The 21,421-nt window shown below is 35.8% G+C and overlaps 1 protein-coding gene across 1 annotated transcript in view; it reads right to left on the minus strand.

Annotated features, from left to right (window-relative positions):
* Positions 1 to 20,965, minus strand: part of STXBP5L (syntaxin binding protein 5L) — a 355,378-nt gene extending 334,413 nt beyond the window's left edge. The window contains exons 1-2 of the mRNA XM_061167943.1: positions 20,852 to 20,965; positions 19,558 to 19,748 (exon numbers count right to left, since the gene is read on the minus strand). Coding sequence (XP_061023926.1) covers positions 19,558 to 19,740 — 183 coding nt within the window. The 5' untranslated portion in view covers positions 19,741 to 19,748; positions 20,852 to 20,965. The remainder of the gene's footprint in view (positions 1 to 19,557; positions 19,749 to 20,851) is intronic.
* Between the last annotated feature and the right edge of the window lie 456 nt (positions 20,966 to 21,421).

Raw genomic sequence — 21,421 nt, forward strand, 5'->3', positions numbered from 1 at the left:
ACTTCTATAAATAGTTTTTTTAATAAGTTTTATTTTCATAGTGAGTAGAATTTTGTATAATTATAGCTATACAAAAATACTAAATTAATTTGCTGGTTGAACTTTCAGAAAAGGTAGAGTTACTTCAAATCTTCATTTATGTGCTTCAATTTTAAAATGGCTACATCTCAAAAGATGCAGAAAAAGATTTCTATAAAATTCAACATCCATTTATGATATTAAAAAACTCCCCAGAAATTGGGCATAGAGGGAACATACCTCAACATAACAAAAGTACATATGACAAACCCACAGCTAACATCATACTCAATGGTGAAAGCTGAAGGCATTTCCTCTAAGATCAGAAAAAAGACAAGGACATCCACTCTTACCACTTTTATTCAACATAGTTTTGGAAGTGCCAGCCACAGTAATCTTAGAAGAAAAAAAAATAAAAGGAATCCAAATTGGAAGAGAAGAAGTCAAACTGTCACTGTTCCAGATTACATGATAATACACATAGAAAATCCTAAAGATGTTACCAGAAGATTACAAGAGCTCATCAATGAATTGGCTAAAGTTGCAGGATACAAAATTAATGCACAGAAATGTGTTGCATTAACTAGTACAGCCACTATGGAGAACAGTGTGGAGATTTCTTAAAAAACTGGAAATAGAACTGCCATATGACCCAGCAACCCCACTTCTGGGCATACACACTGAGGAAACCAGATCTGAAAGAGACACATGCACCCCAATGTTCATCGCAGCACTGTTTATAATAGCCAGGACATGGAAGCAACCTAGATGCCCATCAGCAGACGAATGGATAAGGAAGCTGTGGTACATATACACCATGGAATATCACTCAGCCATTAAAAAGAATTCATTTGAATCAGTTCTAATGAGATGGATGAAACTGGAGCCCATTATACAGAGTGAAGTAAGCCAGAAAGATAAAGACCAATACAGTATACTAACGCATATATATGGAATTTAGAAAGATGGTAACGATAACCCTACATGCAAAACAGAAAAAGAGACACAGATGTACAGAACAGACTTTTGGACTCTGTGGGAGAAGCTGAGGGTGGGATGTTTCGAGAGAACAGCATCGAAACATGTATATTATCAAGGGTGAAACAGATCACCAGCCCAGGTTGGATGCATGAGACAAGTGCTTGGGGCTGGTGCACTGGGAAGACCGAGGGATGGGGTGGGGAGGGAGATGGGAGAGGGGATCAGGATGGGGAATATATGTAAATCCATGGCTGATTCATGTCAATGTATGGCAAAAACCACTACAATATTGGAAAGTAATTAGCTTCCAACTAATAAAAATAAATGGAAAAAAAAAAAAGAAATGTGTTGCATTTATATACAAATAACAATGAAAGATCAGAAAGAGAAATTAAGAAAACAATTTCATTAACCATCACATCAAAAAGAATAAAATGCCTAGGAATAAACCTATCTAAGGAGGCAAAAGACTTATACTCTGCGAACTATAAGGCACTGATGAACAAAACTGAAGATGACACAAAGAGATGGAAAGGAATATTGGTATTTTTTGATTAGAAGAATCAATACTATTAAAGTAAATATACTACGCAAGGCAATCTACCGACTCAGTGCAATCCCTACCAAATTACCAATGACATTTTTCACAGAACTAGAGCAAACTTTTAATTTGTATGGAAATACAAAAGATCTTAAATAGAAAAAACAATCTTGAGAATGAAAAATGGAGCTGGAGGAATTAGCTCCCTGACTTCAGACTACACTACAAAGCTACAGGAATCAAAACAGTATGGTACTGGCACAAAACCAGAAATATAGATCAATGGACTAATACGCAAAGCCCAAAACTAAACCTATGCACCTATGGCAAATTCATCTACTACAAAGGAGGAAAGAATATACAATGGAGAAAAGAAAGTCTTCAATAACTGGTGTTGGGAAAACTGAACAACATGTAGAGGAGTGAAATTAGGAAATTCTCTAACACCATACACAAAAATAAGCTCAAAATGGATTAAAGACTTAAATGTAAGACAAAACACTATAAAAATAGAAGAAAACAAAGGCAGACCACTTTGATGTAAATCACAGCAATATCTTTTTCAATCCATCTCCAAAAGTAATAAAAATAAAAACAAAAATAAACAATTGAACCTAATTAAACTCCAAAGTGTTTACATAGCAAAGGAAATCATAAATAAAATGAAAAGACAACCCACAGAATGGGAGAAAATATTTGCAAATGAGGTGACAGACAAAGGATTAATGTCCAAAATATAAAAATAGCCCATACAACTCAATAACAAAAAAAATCAAACAATCAAATCAAACAATGGGGAGAAGATCTAAACAGACATTTCTCCAAAGAAGACATACGGATGGCCAAAAGACACTTTAAAAAATGTTCAACATTGCTAATTACTAGAGAAATGCAAATCATAACTACAATGCAGTACTACCTCATTTCAGTCAGAATGGTCATCACCAAAAAGTCTACAAATAATAAATGCTGGAAATGGTGTAGCAAAAAAGGAGCCCTCTTACACTGTTGGTGGGAATGTAAATTGGTACAGGCACTATGGATAAAAGTATGGAAGTTCCTTAAAAACTAAAAAGAGAGTTACCTGGCTGCCTATCAGGAAGTATTTTATGGAGAAAATAGAATATGAATTATTTTCTCAAAATGAAGAGGAAAAGGAAATGTGAATAAATGGAGAAATAGTGCAAATGAAAACAAGAAATTATTATACTTATTCAGAATAATTGTACTAAACAATAGTTGTTGTCCAAAAATCATATAACAAACTCAAATCAATCAATATGGATTATTGGCTTTTAATAAGAAAAGTTTCTCTTGTCTAAGTATTGAACCAGGCCTGCTTACCAAAAGCTACTTTAAAAGTAATAAATTGCTGAAAGATAAAAAAGCAGCCTCTAACAGCTGTCTGCTGGAGCTTGCCCTGTACTAACAGTTAGGCAGGCCATCGTGTTCTCCTGTTGAACAATTTCACAGAAAAACAACATCAAACAAGGCTACTCTATGAACCAGGATAAAAACAAAACCACTGCATAACCATGTCTGGGGATCAGATAAATATAAGAACATTGCACAAACCACACCAATGATTAAACGTTCTCCTCATCTAGTTGGCATAAGCAACAGCTGCTTCTTTAGCAATTATAGCTTTATACCATTCCTCCTGCTTCCTGGATAAAAATTCTTAGGATACCAAACGACAGAAATGTCTCCAACTTTCTAACAACACTCAATTCATGCTTCTTTGAACTTTGCTAAAATCATCCAACACAAACCCAAATTCTATAAAAAGGCCTTCCTAACATCCTGTTACTGGAATATCTCATGTTTCCCTATAGTATGTAATCTCTTTGTTGTAATAAACTCAGATTTGTTTGACTATATGTATACAGTCTTTCGTTGATGGGCATTTTCTTTTAAATATTCTAAAACCCAGCCTACACATTATTTTGAGCCGTCTTTAGCCTGAAAATTGTCAGTATGGTATGAATATTATTGCTTAGTCACTAAGTTGTGTCCAACTCTTTTGCAATCCCATGGACTGTAGCCTGCCAGCTTCCTCTGTCCATGGGATTTCCCAGGCAAGAATACTGGAGTGGACTGCCATCTCCACAGGATCTTCCCGACTCAGGGATCGTTCGAACCTGCATCTCCTACATTGGCAGGTGGATTCTTTACCAGTGAGCCACTAGGGAAGCCATGGTATTGGTTTAAGAAAAGGCAGAAAGATGTAAAACACTGTAATCCCAGATGCAAATCCTAGTACATATCAAAAGTTAGTATATGACAAAGGAGTATCACAAACAGTAGAAAAAGGAAGAATCAGTTAATAAATAGTACGCTAAAACTATCTATTTGGAAGGGAAAAAAAATCACACTATACGCCTGGGAAATTCTATGAGCAGAGGAGCCTGGCAGGCTACTGTTCATGGGTCGCAAATAGTTGGACATGACTTAGCAACTAAACACCAACATATGACTAAATTCTGTTTGGGTTAAAAAGTTAAAATATAGAAGTTCAAAGCACCAGAAAAAAAATAGAAATAAATATTTAACCACAACTCTGTATTATAGAGGCACTTCCTTCCTTAGGAGATAAAAGGGTTCAAAAGATTTAATCATACAAAAAAGTGACAATAAATATGTATACACACACACACACATACACATATGTATATATGAAAATCATGAACTAGGGGATATTTTCACAAAACTTTAACAGACAAGGGGCAATATGTTTAACATACAAATACGTTATGCAAACTAATAGAAAATTACTAAGAAAAAATATATGAGGGTAAAGGATAGGGCCAGAGAAGGAAATGGCAGCCCACTCCAGTATTCTTGCCTGGAGAATCCCAGGGACAGAGAGCCTGGTGGGCTGCTGTCTATAGGGTTGCACAGAGTTGGACATGACTGAAGCGACTTAGCAGCAACAGCAGCAAAGGATAGGGCTTCCTGGTGGCTCAGACAGTAAAGTATCTGCCTGCAATGCGGGAGACTTGGGTTCGATCCCTGAGTCAAGAAGATCCTCTGGAGAAGGGAACGGCAAGCCACTCCAGTATTCTTGCCTGGAGAATCTCATGGACAGAGGAGCCTGGCAGGCTATGGTCCACGGGATAGCAAAGAGTCAGACACAACTAAGTGACTAACACTTTCACTTTCAAAGGACAGAAAAAAATAATTTATGAAAGAAGAAACTCAGCTGGTTAATAAATATATGGAAAAATAATCAAGGTCACTACTAATCAAAAAATACAAATTAAAATAATTATAAATTCTATTTTTCATCTACTGAATTGGAAAAATATTTTTAAATATCTAAAGCTGGTGACAATATTATTTAAGTGGCAGTTATATGTTACTAAAGTGGGTTTAAATTGTCAAGTCCTTTTGGAAAGTAATCTAGCAAGAAATATAACCTATATATATAACATAATTTACATATAAGTTTATATAACTCAACTATTTTACCTCTAGGAATCTAGTCTAAGGAAATAATATTAAATATGTTGAAAGTTTAATGCTCACAGACATTCGCAACAGCATTATTAAGAGAATGGAAAAACTGAAACAAGAATTTCCAATAAAAGGAAAAGTGCATCCACTAGATGGAGTTTTATAAAGCCATTAAACTTATGTTAAGAAAAAATTCATAACAACATGAAGAAAATATTTATGCTTAATACTAAGCAAAAAAGAATTCCTAGTAAGTAGAATTCTACATAAGATCTGTAACACAAACCAAAATGCTACTGAGAGACTGAACATACAATAAGTGATGCTGGACCAAGTATGACATCAGAACTCTGGCCCATACACTCTGCCACAATAAGCTCAGGAAACCTAACCACAGTCCCTGCAGCACCATTCCAGGAAACCAAACTACCACCTCTGCAACTATCAGCCCAGAACACTAAGATATGGTGAATGACTGGTGGGCTCCCTAATTCTTGCAGACCTCTCCTCCTAAGACTTCAAATTCAGTACCAATATGTCAAAAATGATTCCTAAACCAATCACACAGGACGCCCTGCTTACAGCTTGCCTGCCTCCATCTTCCCATGTCAACAGCCTCCAATAAGAGCCTACCTTATTGAGCCATAAAAGAAAGATTGAAATAATGCCATCTGCAGCAACCTGGATGGACCCAGAGATTACCATATTAAGTAAAGCAAGTCACACAGAGAAAGATGAGCATCATATAGTATCACTTACATGTGATATATAAAAAAATGATACAAATGAACGTATTTACAAATCAGAAATAGACTCACCGACATTGCAAACTTATACTTACCAAAGGGAAGAGTGGAGGAGGGATAAATTAGGAGCTTGGGATTAACAGATACATACTACTATGTATAAAATAAACAGCAAAGATCTATATACCTGAAACTACATGGTAAATCAACTGTACTTCAATTTTTAAAAAAGCATACCTGAACCCTACTCTTTTTTTCACTATGATGCTTTCCCCACTTTCTTGCTGGCCTTTGAGTCTTTCCAAAAGCAAGTAATGGTCACTGCTGCTGCTGCTAAGTCGCTTCAGTCGTGTCCAACTCTGTGCAACCCCATAGACGGCAGCCCACCAGGCTCCGCTGTCCCTGGGATTCTCCAGGCAAGAATACTGGAGTGGGTTGCCATTTCCTTCTCAATGCATAAAAGTGAAAAGTGAAAGTGAAGTCGCTCAGTCGTGTCCAACTCTTTGCGACCCCATGGACTGCAGCCTACCAGGCTCCTCTGTCCATGGGATTTTTCAGGCAAGAGTACCGGAGCGGGTTGCCATTGCCTTCTCCAATGGTCGCTGACTCCTTTGCTATACAAGCTTTGAAAAAGCAGCCTCTCTTCTCATTTGGGTGATAATTTAAGTCCACATAACAAAAGACCAAGCAAAAAATACTGATATAAAATGAACCTCAAAAAGTCACTATTCATCTGCATCTGAGTATTCAAAGTACAAATCTGAATGATTTAGAATTGTCTCTCTATCTTGTTGTATTTTCTCTTATGAGCATGTTTATATTTATAATGGAAACATAAGTTTTCAATAAAAATATCTGATGGACTATTGCCTGCGTACACGCTAAGTCACTTCAGTTGTGTCTGACCCTTTGCAACCTTTAGACTGTAGTCCTCCAGGCTCCTCTGTCCATGGGATTCTACATGGAGTGGGTTGCTGTGCCCTCCTCCAGGGGATCTTCCCAACCCAGGGATCAAACCCGTGGTTCTTATGTCTCCTGCATTGGCAGGCAGGTTTTTTACCACTAGTGCCACCTGGGAAGCTGATGGACTGTTACTCAGCAATAAAAAAGAGACAAATTCTGGTAGATTCAACAGACATATAACAAAAACATTATGCTGCATGAAAGAAGATATACACACACAATATACGCTGTATGATTGTAATTATATGAAAGTCCAAAAACAGGCAAAACTAAGCTACGGTGACAAAAGTTCAGAATTTGTTGCTTCTAGAAAGAAGCAGGAGTGGGAAACTGACTGGACAGGGGCAAGAAGAAATTTTAAGAAAATTTAATAAGATATCCAATACATATTTTGACTGATGGTTACACAAGTAGATATATCTGAAAACTCACTGAAGTGAGCACTTAAAATCTGTGAATTTTACAATGTGTAAATTATACGCCAAATTATTCTTTCCCTGCTCTTTCCCATGTTGCTTTCAACTTTCAAGTGTTCTGCCCATAGCACCCTATCCTCTCTATATTTACCTTTTTTAAAGCTTCTTAAACCTACAATACATGGACATATGAAAAAAATGTTTAAATAAAAAAAATTATGATAAATGTATAAACCTGCTTTGTTATGAAGACAGAAATTAGGTTAGTTACCAAATAGCATGATTTGAAGATAATTCTTTGAGGATTACACTAAGCATACAAGTTTAAATACTTTTTCAAGAAAATATTGATAAATAAAAGACACTCTGTGACTTTTAGTGTATTAATACTGGCAGTAAAACTATTAGACTTGTTAGGAGAATGAAAATTGTGGCCAAAAAATATGCTTTAAACATTTTCCAAGTTCTTTCATTTTAGAATAAGAGAACTTTTAGCCAAGATAATAGAAACAGAGAGTAAAGACATTAAAAATGACACAAAAATACAAATAAAGAGGAAGAAACAATAAAGAGGGAAGAAACAAAGAATTTCAGCCATTTTTTAAAATTTTCATTAGAAAAGAATGAAAGAGGAAGTTTCCTAAGTTACAGAAAATGAAATACAGAAAATGCAAATCCTTAATCACATAAAAATTATAAATGGTTCATGTAGTGTGTAGTAGTCTTGTAAACTCATTCCAAAAAGATGATGGCCCAGTTTAAAAGTGCCTAATATAGTTATACCTAATACAGGCTTTCATAAGTAAGTATATAATAAGTAAATGAATTCACCTGCTGCCTAGCCTAATACCTAATACTTGTGTCAAAACAAAAGAGTACTAAATATTGATCAGTTTGAAATGTAGAGACATATTGAATCACTATGTTGCATAACAGGAACTAATGTAGTGTTATAGGTCAATTACACTTCAAAAACAAATGAACAAAAAACTCACAGAAAAAGAGATCAGATTTGTGGTTACTAGAGGTAGCTGAGGGTAGGGGGTTAGGTGTTGGATAAAATCAAAAGGTACAAACTTCTGGTTACAAAATAAACAAGTACCAGGGATGTAATGTACAACATGATAAATATAATTAACACTGCTGACTACATATGAAAGTTATTAAGAGTAAATCCTACAAGTTGTTATCACAAGAAAAAAATTTTTCTTAATTCTGACCCTATATCAGATGATAGATGTTCATAAACTTGTGATAATCACTTAATGATGAATACGTATCAAATCACTGTTGCACACCTTAAACTTTACACTGCTGTATGTCATTATATCTCAATAAAATCAGAATTTAAAAAAGAGTACTGAATGTTACCTCAAGTAGCAAAGGAACTTTGGTTAAGATAAAACTGAAAAAAAGCAAAAAAAGATCCCATAATAAACTACTAAGAGACTTTTGGATTATATAAGTAACCAATAACAGTGTACAAATTATTTATAAATGGATTTCTCAATATCAAAGTATGTTCCTCATCAGTATTGTGATTCTCTTCTTACTGCCCTCTGATATCCTATAATGTAGTAGAAATCTACGTTAATACACCTGACCAATCTACTTTCAGCTTCTTGCTATAATATTCTAAGTATACAGAGTGAGTCCTTGCAAATGTTTCCTTTTTTTCACCTTTTAAATATTCACTTAAACAGATACATGTAACTGGATCCCATCCCTCCAGTAATTTCATAGATAAAAATTAAAACCATTGAGTGCAACCTAAAGAATCTACTCCACTCTTATTACTTTGATATATCCTATGTCTTTTATATTTTCCTCTTTTCTAATATTCTCAAGGAAATACATCCAACAGTAGCAACACAAAGTATGAATAGTTAAGGCTAATTTAAAATACCGGGCTTCCCTGGTGGCTCAGCTGGTAAAGAATCCGCCTGCAATGTGTGAGACCTGGGTTCAATTCCTGGGTTAGGAAGATCTGGAGAAGAGAATGGTTACCAACTCCAGCGTTCTGGCCTGGAGAATTCCATGGACTGTATAGTCCATGGGATCACAAAGAGTTTGACGCAACTGATTTAAAATATTATTTTTCCAACTCCTTAAAAGATGTGACCATCTCTAGAAAATAACTTTTAAAGTCTACTTTCATCTTGTGGTACACTGCACAGCCCACTCACTTCCTCACATACAGTCACCCAGTTCAGAAATGAATCAAAGAGCCTATATTCAACCACACACATGAAAGCATGGGATAGCAGATCTCAAAACAAACTGTAACATGACACAAACTGAACTAAAGCTGAGTTCAGGTCAGATGAAAATGAAATGTGGATCTTGTTTGGATCCCAAGACATATACATATTGCTGTATGTACAATGAATGACCAACAGGGACCTACTGTTTAGCACAGGGACCTCTGCTTAATGTTACGTGGCAGCCTGGATGTGAGGGGAGCTCGGGAGAGAATGGATACATTTGTGTGTATAACTGAGTCACTGTGCTGTCCACCTGCAACTATCACAACACTGTTAATCAGCTATACTCCAAAGCAAAGTAAAAATTAAAAAAATAAAATGATACTATAGGACAATTAGGGCTTCCCTGATAGCTGACAGCTCAGTTGGTACAGAATCTGCCTGCAATGCAGGAGATCTTGGTTCGATTCCTGGGTCAGGAAGATCCCCTGGAGAAGGGAACAGCTACCCACTCTGGCCTGGAGAATTCCATGGACTGTAAAGTCCATGGGGTAGCAATGAGTCAGACACGACTGGTACTATGATACTATGGGACAATCTAGGAAATTTAAACATTAACTGCATACTAGATTATAAAAAGAAATTTTGTTCATGTTTTTAGATGTGACAATGATCGGGGTTTATATTTTTTAAAAGGAGGGAGTCTTTATCTGATCTCTGAAGTTTTTTAGATATTCAATAAAAAGGTGTGGGGTTTGCATTAAAATAATGAAATGGTAAGTGAAGATTTACAAAAATTGTTGAAGCTGAAAGTTTATTATAATACTGTCTGTTCTTGTTATTTTGTTTTCCATAAAATAACAAAAACAAAAGATAGGTGAAAGTAAAGAGCATCTTTGTGATAGGCAGAATAATGGTTCCCAAAAGAACCTGTGAATATGCTAGGATATACGGCAAAGAGCAGTAAAGGGTTGCAGATGATATGAAGGCTGCTAATCAGTGAACCTCAAGATTGGGAAAATAACCTGGATTACCCTGTGGGACCAATGTAATCACAAGTGTCTTAAAACATAGAAGAGGAAAGCAGAAAAGTTAAGAGTCACAGGATGCAAAGTGAGAAAGACTCAACTGGCTTCTGCTGGCTTTGAAGATAGAAGGGGGCCATCAGTCAAGGAATTGTAAATAGCCTATAAAAGCTGTAAAAGAAAACACTCTCTCCTAGACCCTCCAGAAAGAAATGCAGTCTTACCAATGACTGGATGTTAGCCCAGTGACACCCATTTATAACTTCTAACCTCCTGAATTACAAGATAATAAATTTGTGCTGTTCTAAGTCATTAGTTTTTGGTAATTTGTTGAAGCCAAAATAAGAAACTAACACAATCTTCTAGTAGACCCACAGATTTTTATATGGAGATAAAGCATAAAGTTTACTGAGAATTCAAATGAAATATGTATTTTCCTCAAGTAAAAAATTTCCAACTCAGATACCCTTACTATTTTTTTCTGGCTTAAATAATTTTTTATTGCTCAATATATTTCTTTCTCTTTTGTCTTATTTTGCTTTTATTTTTTAGAAACTATAAATTCAAGTTTAGGGAAGTTTTCCTGTGTCTTGAAAAACAAAACAACAAAGTTTTTATATCATTTGCTAACCTGGTTTTAAGAGCGAGATAGGAATTATCTTGCAAGAGTAATACCTATGCCATGAATGATGGAGGTCTAAGTCTGGTGCTAAAAGGAGACAACAGCATTGTTGACAAAATTATAATTTGCTGGTGACATTTGTGGGAAAGAAGCCCTTGTAAATTTCTAAACAGTAAACTCTGTTAGAAAGATGCCCTTATTATCTTAAAGGGCAGGTACTTTAAGGCAGGTACTATTCCCTACGCTACTCTCCCCTTTCTGGTAGCCTCAATTTCTTCCGTGGGTCACTGCATTACCCGTCCCCCACAATATACCAAAATGCTATGAGTCGATCATCTCTACTACTTTCCCACCACTTTTCTCTTATTGAAAACCAATTTACATACTTAATCTTAAAATTACTGATTCTATCAATTCTATTTTCTATTATAGTGTGATCTTAATTCTATCCATCATCTTACTGTAAATATCTTTACCCTAATCAACTTTCTCTTGGTCCAATTCAGTTGTCTCTTGGTACTTCTGACTTGCTTGGTTTTCATTTCTTCTGTTTCCACCATCCTTGATCTCTCTGCATTGCTAAGATACCCTTGAAGTTCTCTTTCTTAATATTCTTTATAAGAAAGTTTTCAGATTATCTGTCTCTACTTTTGAGTTTTCCTAGTATCATTGTGCTGTTCTCTTACCTCTCCTTTGCTAGCCTTACATTTCCACCTACTTAAATGTTTACAAACAGTAAATATTTCCCCCAGACTCAATCTAACTTCTCAATTTACTGTACTACTTATTTTCAACCTTTTTTAGTTTGAAGACTTAAAGACAGGTCTTTAGTCAACTTACAATGAACAAATCAGATTGAACATTAAGCCATCCAATCAATTTTCTTGATAGTCTAATTTATTGTCTTCATTTAAGTAAAGTACTAGATTTCTAATGTGACTGAAATGTACAGGTGATTAACAGAACAGAAAAACTGAAAAAACATAACAATTTTCTCTGGATACTCTTTAAATCTACATTTAAAACCCCCATTATTTGTTGCTGTTATGCTATTTCCATTCAAGAGATATACTTACTGTACATATATAATCCAGTTATAAGAATGCTACTAAAATTAATACATTAAATACTATATACTTTAATTAAAATTCATCATATTGATTATGCATCATCGTTACATAATATATTCAAAGTCATTCTCTATACCATTAATAACAATTGGTATATTTGGGCCTTCAATAGAACTAAAATCATACTCTTCTTCCTAATATTTTACGTAAATCCAGAAAGTATTACGAGTGATTTCTCTGATACATCAACCAAAATACATTATTTCACTCATTATAGTCAGTTGGTTGAGAATGATTTATGTCCTAACCATTTATTTAACTCTGTATAATAAATATCTTTGGAATAACTAAACTTGTCAAAATACCTTCTTATTGTATGCCTTCAGTGACTATGAATGCTCCATTTAATCAAGCCTCTGTATAGGTAGGCTTATTAAGCACTTTTTAGAGGTTTTATATTCTGTTCTTTACAACTACTTTCTATAAATCCTTTAAATACAATTTTCTTTATTTCTAAAACTTAACTTTTATTTTAAAATATGCTTAATACATATTTTTAAATAAAAACACTCATGTTTAACACACATTATAAGATTAGCCCTTCAAATATTAAAAATAATCAATAAAAGTTACCTTTTTAAAATTAAAGAAGGACCCTTGCATAAATAAGATCTTTTCTAAAAGATTCTTATTTTGACAATTAAGTAGGAAAAACCTCAATTTAAAAAGTGTTTAAAATAGGGCTTCTACTACAACTAAAAGATGTAGTCAAAGTTATTGCTATTAAACTACTATGTATATGGTTCATAGAACTATATTGTAGGAAACCAATATAATCATTCCATCATTACAAGTAAACTATGAAACTATGATTTTTCACAGGCACATCTTCAAGTGAAGGCAGAAGGGGTCTACAGAAATGTACTAACCTTCAAGAAATAGGAATTTGGTTTAATCACTACTGATAATCCTAAGTCAGAAACTATATAAGATTTTAAATTAGTTCTATATTGAGATATACACAAACCATCACACCACTGTTTTTAAGAACATAAGAACTGTCATACTAAATGAGACCAACAGCCCAATTTGCTGACAATATACTAGCACCAAAGGACCTTTTGTGAGAAAACATAACTGTTCTCTATGGTAACCTAAAAAATCTGTAATCATATTTCCTACAAATCTATAATCCCTTACTTGAGCTTGCCCCTGCACCCTTATGCTCTCAGGATAGGCAAAGTAGAGAGTTTAGACCACTGAAATAGGTTGGCTTTGGTTTTCCAGTTCTTAAAAATTAATTTATTTTAATTATATTTGGCTCTTAAATTTGTTAACATCTCAATCCCAATAAGAGTGCTTAATTCATCTGGTTTGCCTCCATCACTATTCTTAAAGATGCCTATTTGCTACTGTCCATTCTGGTGACAGGAGCATGAAGTCTTTGTCAGATGCTTTATCCATAATAAGTGATCCTGCAGTGTCAACTGTACTATCTGTTATTCTACCCGTTTATAAGTATAGAATGAGACAAGTCCACACATCTCAGAGAATCTTATATAGTTCCTTGAATGAATGAAAACTGCAGAAATATGGAACTATAATTATGGACTGGGCCAACTTCAGTTACAGACCCTCCCAAGTAAAATGATATGAAATTAGAGGAATATGGAGACAATGAAAAACCTGGGGAAAAGATATCTAAGCAACTAATCTCCTTTCAACTTTTCAAGGTCCTGGAAACCCCAACTCTCCACAGTCCACGACTATGTTTCTGAACTTACACTTGTTTCTCTGGGAAGATCTGGTATTATGTCTGGTATGAAGATCATGATTACAATCCATTCCCATGTAAGAAGTTACACTAATTATCTGTATGTTGGCTCTGACACTATGACCATTTATAAAATCAACTTATAAATGTTGATGAAGAGTGAGTTGGCTAATTTAAGAGTTTTTTCAAACTTTAGGGATTATACCATCTGGTTCTAGTGATATATTTATTTTCGTCTATTTTGTTAATTAGGTCTAGAACACCCCATGTGTTTGTCACTGTCAATCTAATACTTTTAAATTGTTCCCTTAAAAAGATCGTTTGGAAGCAAAAATAAAAACTGAAATAAATTTAACTGAATCTTTCTACAAACTTCTTTTCCATATCTTTCTAAAAAATATGTACCATGTTCCTAAAGTGGTGTCACTCTTTTGCTTAATGGTTTCCTTGTGTTTATGTAATATAAGATGTATTTAATAAAAGTCTTTTCCAAAAAATTTTTTCAAAATATCTAGTTTTCTCTTAATACATCACTCTATGAGAGTTCTAGTTTTCATTCATTCATTCAACAAATATTTGACTGCCCTCTATGTGGTAGGCTCTGTTCTATGAATTAGAGAGACAGTTGTGAACAAAATAAAGCCCTGTCCTCATGGATTTATAATAGGCGAAGCAAAAAACAATCAAGTAAACATAATTTAATAGCAGGTAGTTGTAAGTGTTATCAAGAAAACATAATCAGAATAAGGGTAAAGAGCAAAGGTAGTGAGCAGTGGTCAATGAAGATCTCTCTGAGAATTTAACAACTGAACCAAGAACTGAATGATATAAAGACAACAAGTAATGTAATTATTTGGGGTGGGGCAGGGGGGAAGTGTTCATGTAAAGGAAACAGCAAATGCAAAAAGTCCTGAGACAGGAACATTTTTGAGAAACAGTAAGAAAGCAAGTGTAGCTGGTGTAGAGTAACAGAAAACAGTTGAAAATGATGTCTATCTGGGGTCAGATCATTTAGAGCTTTATAAGACATAATAGGACTTCTGATTTTATTTTTAAGAGAAACGAAAAACCATTGAAAAATTCTGAGCAGGAATGACGTGATATGATTTAAATTTTTAAAGGATTCGTCTACTTATTATGAGATGAGACTGTGGTGAGGCCCCAGTGAAAGTAGGGGAAACTCTTTGAAGAAACTCTTAAAAGAAACTCTTTTAAGGCCATAAGAAACTCTTAAAAGAAACTCTTTTAAGGCCATAAAATAGTAGTCCAAGCAAGGGAAGAGACATGGTCAGATTTGTGTTGTACTTTTAAGGGAGAGGCAACAGAATAATCTCTACCTTCTCAAAGTTTCTATGTTTCCTGAGGAATTAATTATGTTGCCTATTCTAGTAAGTGAGAAAAATGAAGCAGAAAAAGTACTGGATTTGAGGATGAAAAATCAGAACATTAAACTTAGCTATGTCTCTTACCAACTTTGGAGAGTTAAATTCTCTGGTCTCAGATATCCTCTCAGTAAAAGAAAAATATAATACTACCCTCGACGTCTTTACAGGACTGTTATGAAGGTCAAATGGGATATCTTACAGATGAAGCTTTCTAATTTTAATTTAACCAACTTGCTAGATTAACAAAAACTCTCCGTTCTCTTTGTAAAACACAGGTTGATACTAATGGTTCATTAAATGTTCAAAACTACTAAACTCTGTAGCTAGAATACTCACACTCTCCTGCTCCCAGACTAACTAGGTATGGGCCATGTAACTGTAGGGATGAACATAAAATGAATCTAGAAAAAATACATACATACACATATGTTTGTTCATCTATACTTTGTATATACTTTTGCATATATATATGTGTGTGTGTGTGTATATTCATCTAGATTGTACGCACGTGTATAAACTGCTTATTGAAATACATATATGTCTGTGTATGTGTGCGTGTATATATATATATATATATATATATATATATATATATCATCTGACACGTTTCCTCTGAAAGCATAAATATCCTTATTCTATTTTAAACAAACAAAAACTGAAAATTGCACATAATGAATTTGGAATGGTTTATGGATAAGAAGCCCACACAGAACTTCAGTCAGAGAATCAATATGCAACAGAAAAATCTTGATTGGTTATCAGGTGCTTTGTAAATTGATGCATATTTAAATGTTTCCAGTTAAAATGTTTAAGACCTATATCATTATCAATGATATTTATGCTTTAATCTCTTTTCAATTAATCAATGAACCATGTACATGCTACTTCATTCATAAAGTACATCAAGTGCCTACTATACTGATTGTGCATCAATATTGACTGTGCATCAGAATCTCCTGTGAGTACTTTTTAAAAGATATAAGTGCCAAGGCTCCATCCCTAGAAACTGTAATTTTCTAGGACTAGGGCAGAGCTAGAAATCTTTCTTTTAAGGCAGAGTTGAGAACCACTGGCCTGAAAGGTAGTGAGCACCCTAACAATGAGAAGAAAAAAATATATAATTGTTTCCCAAAGAGTTCATAGTATAATAGTGTCAAAAGTCTTTTTAAAACACAACAAGTTGCCAAATTTACACCATGGAAGATGCTACAGGAAAAGAGAGACATGAGGAGAAACCCTAACTCTGTCTGGGGTAGGTAGATGAGAAAGGCAGTGGTCAGAGTTGGTTTCATATAGATGGTGTTTGAACTATGAAGTGATGAAAGGTAACTGGAATTCTCCAATTATATTAAAGCTGGAAGAGATGTTCTAGTCAGAAGCAGTAAGCTAAGAAAAGGCATTGAGATATGAGAAAATAATGGTGCTTTCTGAGAATGTAGTATATCTAGGGCGTCAAGGAAACAAGGATGGAAAGGTAAACACAAGCCCCTTCCAAAAGGAACTATATAAAAATCAAGTTAAATAGTCTGAAGTTTAGTGTACTATTTCAAACTGTTTCAAACTGTTTTCATGGAATTCAAGTTCAGAAAAGGCAGTTCAATATTTCAAAAAGGCCATACAAATATCTGAACAACACCGGGTATTCAAATGCATACACACTGAACTTAAAACAGATTGCAGCAAACCGATGCATTAACCTGTTTTTTGCTGACCTTGAACCAAAATTTCTTCTGCCATTCGTTTCTGAACTTCTTAGACATGTGTCACTGATTATAAAGCCTGTATTTTTATAAGACTAGCAAATGTCCTACTACCTGCCTATGCATAATATCATATAACAAAACCAAATATAAGAAACAAAGACTTCTGTTTGTAGATCACCACTGCTCTATGGAAACCAACATAGAATTTTTAGCAGGAAAATGACATAAATAACATTATAATTCAGAAATAACCATTTTAACAAAATGAATTTGAATAGGGTAAAACATGAGGTGAGAAGATCAGTTAGGAAGTGACTTCAAGAGATCAAGCAAGAAAATATGATAGAATAAACAAGTAATGAAGATGATGAAAAGGGAATAAATTATGGAAATACTAAGAAAATAGAATGTGATTTGAAAATCCATCAAACAATGGAAAAAAAGATGATTTTCAAAAGAGCAGATTCTAGATTTATACTTTAATTTTAGCCATACTGAAAAGACAGAAGTACTTAGAAGGTACCAACTGTTTAGTACTCAGAAATGAATATCCTTTGCACATTTAATCAGTGAGTTCAAATTAATTCCCCATTTTAGCAACAGTCAATTTTGGGATATCCTTAATCCATCTTTACATATTTTGTTATAGTCCAGAAAACCTAAAATCATTCAACCACTTTTTTAAATTAATTATATTCCTATCTAAGGATGTCACAGTACTTTCCCCACTTTGTGAAATTTCAATGCTATTAGTGTTCAGCACACAAAGCTATCTATCCTTATAATTTCTCTGAGTATTATTACTTAATATTTTATAGCCCACTGGTTATATTCATTCTATCAAGAACAAGGTAATTTTAAAACTTTAACAATAATATAAATATGTGTTTCATTGCCTCTTCCAACTTATACATTGCCTTCACCTAACTGTCTTGTTTGATCTTCCCAACAATCCTCTCAGGTAAGAAGAGCAGAAATACTTACAGAAGCCCTATTACCATACTACAGATGAGAAATTCAAGTCACAAGGAGATAAATGTCTTACCAAAGATTATATGGCTGAGAAGTGACAGAGCTTTAAATAAAATACAAATGTTCTGATTCCTAGGTCGGTGTTCTTCCTACCATGCCATATGTTTTTTTAAATAATACATATTTAGCTTTTGCCACTTTGCATGACTATCTCTTGCCTACATAAATAAGTAGGTGATTATCTATCCTATTTGCCTCTCTTGCTTTCCCCTAAAACCTTATCTATATAACCTCAAGAGTCCAATGCCATTCTGTTTCAGAAGTTTATCTTTTCTATATCAATTTTAACTCTACTAAAACTCTCCTGCATTACTATCACATTCATGAACTGAGACACTTAGGGAATTGTTTTCAGAATCTTGGAATGGTAATAGTAATACATCAAAGATTACAGAATCTGGGCATAATTCCCCTGCCTAGCAGTTTAAATCTGGACTTCAGGACTCTTTCACATATTTGTCTCGTTAAGCTCCTCCCTTATTTGACAAAATATCTATTATTTCAAAGTGAGGATAAAATTGTACACAATTTTGTATACAAAACTGTACTGTCTACAAATTTCACAGAGGAGGTTAGGACTAAATCTGTTTAACCTAATTCTAAATAAATTCACTTTTATGTAAACTAGTTTATAATATTTTAATAATTATAGACTTGTTTTTATAATGACCCTACTGGGAACACAGACTAAGACTAATTGAAACTTACCCCATTACACATGATTTGTTTACTACACATAATTTGTTTACTACAAAAATGATGTTAATAATTTCAAAAAAATTTGTGTTGAATTACTCAAAAATGCAATACTTAATTTCTATGATTTCAAAAATATACTATTTCTTCTCATGCATACAAATGACTCGGTAACTTTTTTATTGAACATGAAAAGTCAAAAGCACATTTCTAAGCTACCTCCTAAAGAAACAATGAAAATTATAAATCCCTTTATGTCAGAAAATAAAACAATACTTCTATATATGAACACAATGCTTGTTTTGTAAATTCTCCACTCTCCCCATCAGAAACTCTTTTGCTTATTAGCTCAATATTAAAGTATAATTATTTAAAACGTTTCCTCACTAAACAATAACACAGTCTATTTTTGAGTTCCTATAAGTATTAAGCTCATAGTATTTGTTTATTAAGAATTTAAGAATCTAGGTATGTTTTTATTCAGAATTTTAAACACTGCCTTTAGATCTTTTAATGGATGTATTCATCTAGCTCTTATCTTTTCAATTCTAGCAATATCTTAATAGCTTTAATCCTTTTATACTGAACAGTAAAATTAGTTTCTCTGAGTGACAACATGGAGTTAACTATTTATACATAAATATTGAATTAAAAAGTAGTCCAAGACGGCATCTTAATATTATCTTGCATATTCTACTTGTAATGTTTGCTTATTAATACTTCCCTTAAACTATAACTGCTTTTTAAGTTGATGCCTGGAATATCTTAATACAAACTGACTAACCCACAAAATTCTCTGCATTCTCTGCAGACTCTCTGATACCAGCATCTGAACAATTTCCAGCCCTTAGAGGGTGTGTTTTAATTCTTTCCTCACAGCAGCAAAATAAAGAAAGAATAAGCTTTAAGCCAATACAAAACTTACCTTACAAATCTGGAAATAGTCTGAAGTCAAGGTTTCCTGAATCTCCTCTCTGAGAATCCCTGCAGTCCCTGCCGGATGTGTGGAACCACTTCCAGCCCCACCACCACTGTTACTGCCACTGCTGCTGCCAGGGGATGAGGCCGTTAAGCCATCCAAAACTTTTCGGAAATTAAACTTCTTCATTTTAAAAACTGTGGAGAAATTCAAAGGAAAGGGGGGCTTAATACATGGAATTATACGTGGGGAACAGTGTTTAGCTTTTCCTCAGTCATGGCACTAGCCAGTCCCCATTTTTACATGAGTTTTTTAAAAAGGAGGAGGGGAAAAAATCAATCTTCTATCGAATTTTAATTATAAAAAACATATCCTTCAAAAATATAAAACACAAACTCCAAGAGCAACAGTATTTCCTCCTCACACATCAAATTTTCAAGGGCTTTATCCCCAGCTGTAGCTACTACGCTTTATCAGCACCGAGGTAAAAATAAAAGGCAGTGTCATCATCGTCATTAGCATTATATCATCATTATTACACAATCAAACCAGAGTCCCACAAACCAAGACTCTCTTAAAGGCGGGCTTTCCTCCTGAAGGTTGAGCCTAGAGTATTTTTATTTTCCAAAAAAAAAAAAAAAATGGTGGTGGAAGGGAGCTAGTATTTATTCTCCCACCACCTTCGGGGGTCTCCCCCAGCATCTTCAACGCTCCCTTTTTCTCAACAGGAAAAGAGGCGTGGGGGGTGCTTTTTTATTTCCCACTCAGAACAGCCGTACCCTCAAACACCTGCAGGTGATCCACAGCAACAGCCGACGGGAGGCGAGAGCTGCTGCGCCGACTACCTCCGCTTCTCCCTCCGCCTCCCCCCTCCCCTCTTCCCCCTCCACCCCTCCTCGCCCCGCTCTGCCTGCAGCGGGAGCCGCGCCAAGCCGCGCGTCCCTCTCCAGCAGCAGGGCAGCGGCTCTTGGGGGTCTTAAGGCAGAGGCGACGACGGTTGCGCCCGAGTCCTGCCTTAGTCGACGGGCCGAGAAAAGCCGCCGCTCCCGCTGTCCCTCCCCAGGCCGAGCGCCTAGGCGCGGGGCTCTAGCCCGCGGGCGCGCGAACACACAAACACCCTCACGCAGACCTACGCGCCCGGGCGCTCACGCGCGCGCACACACACACACACACACACGCACACACATACACACACACACACACACACACACACACACACACACAAGGTGCGAGGGAGCTGCGGCTGGACGGCGGCGTCGGCGTCCCAAGGGGATCACTATCTGACTCCCGACTTAGGCACCTTCCTCAGTCGCCGCTAGCCGACTGACAGCCCGGAAAGCTGAGGATGCGGAGGGACGCGAGCTCGCAGGCGTCCGTCCGGACAGGCTCCGGCCGCTTCTCCAGTCCCTCTGGTAGCGGCTCCTGGCGCTCTCCGAGGTCCTAACGGGGCAGGCGGGCAGGCAGGCTCCACCGCAAGCTCCGCCCTCCCGCCGTGGGAGGCAAGCCCCGCCCCCGAGCCACCCGCCTTCTCTCGCCCGGCTCCTCCTTCCCGGCCGCAAGGGGCCCGAGAAAAGGGCGGAGAGCTCCGCTACGTCAATGGGCGGAAGCAGCCTCGGCTCCAATCCTGGGCTCCAAAGGTCCAAGTTCCGCGGTCGAGAGGCGCGGAAGAAATTTGTGGATAGGTCGAAGGAAGAGCCAATGAAAGGGGGAGGGGAAATTTTAGAAAGGCAGGTGAGGTATTTGATTGACAGCGGTATTGGCCAGTATGCAAGGGGGCCGTGCTTTGGGGGCTGTAATTGGCGCTACCTGTTGAAGGACGCAAGTATGAATCAATAGAAGGCCAGGAAGCGTGCGAACTTGGGCACCTTCA

Source organism: Dama dama, chromosome 19 (assembly GCF_033118175.1).
Source record: "Dama dama isolate Ldn47 chromosome 19, ASM3311817v1, whole genome shotgun sequence".
Taxonomy (NCBI): Eukaryota; Metazoa; Chordata; class Mammalia; order Artiodactyla; family Cervidae; genus Dama; species Dama dama.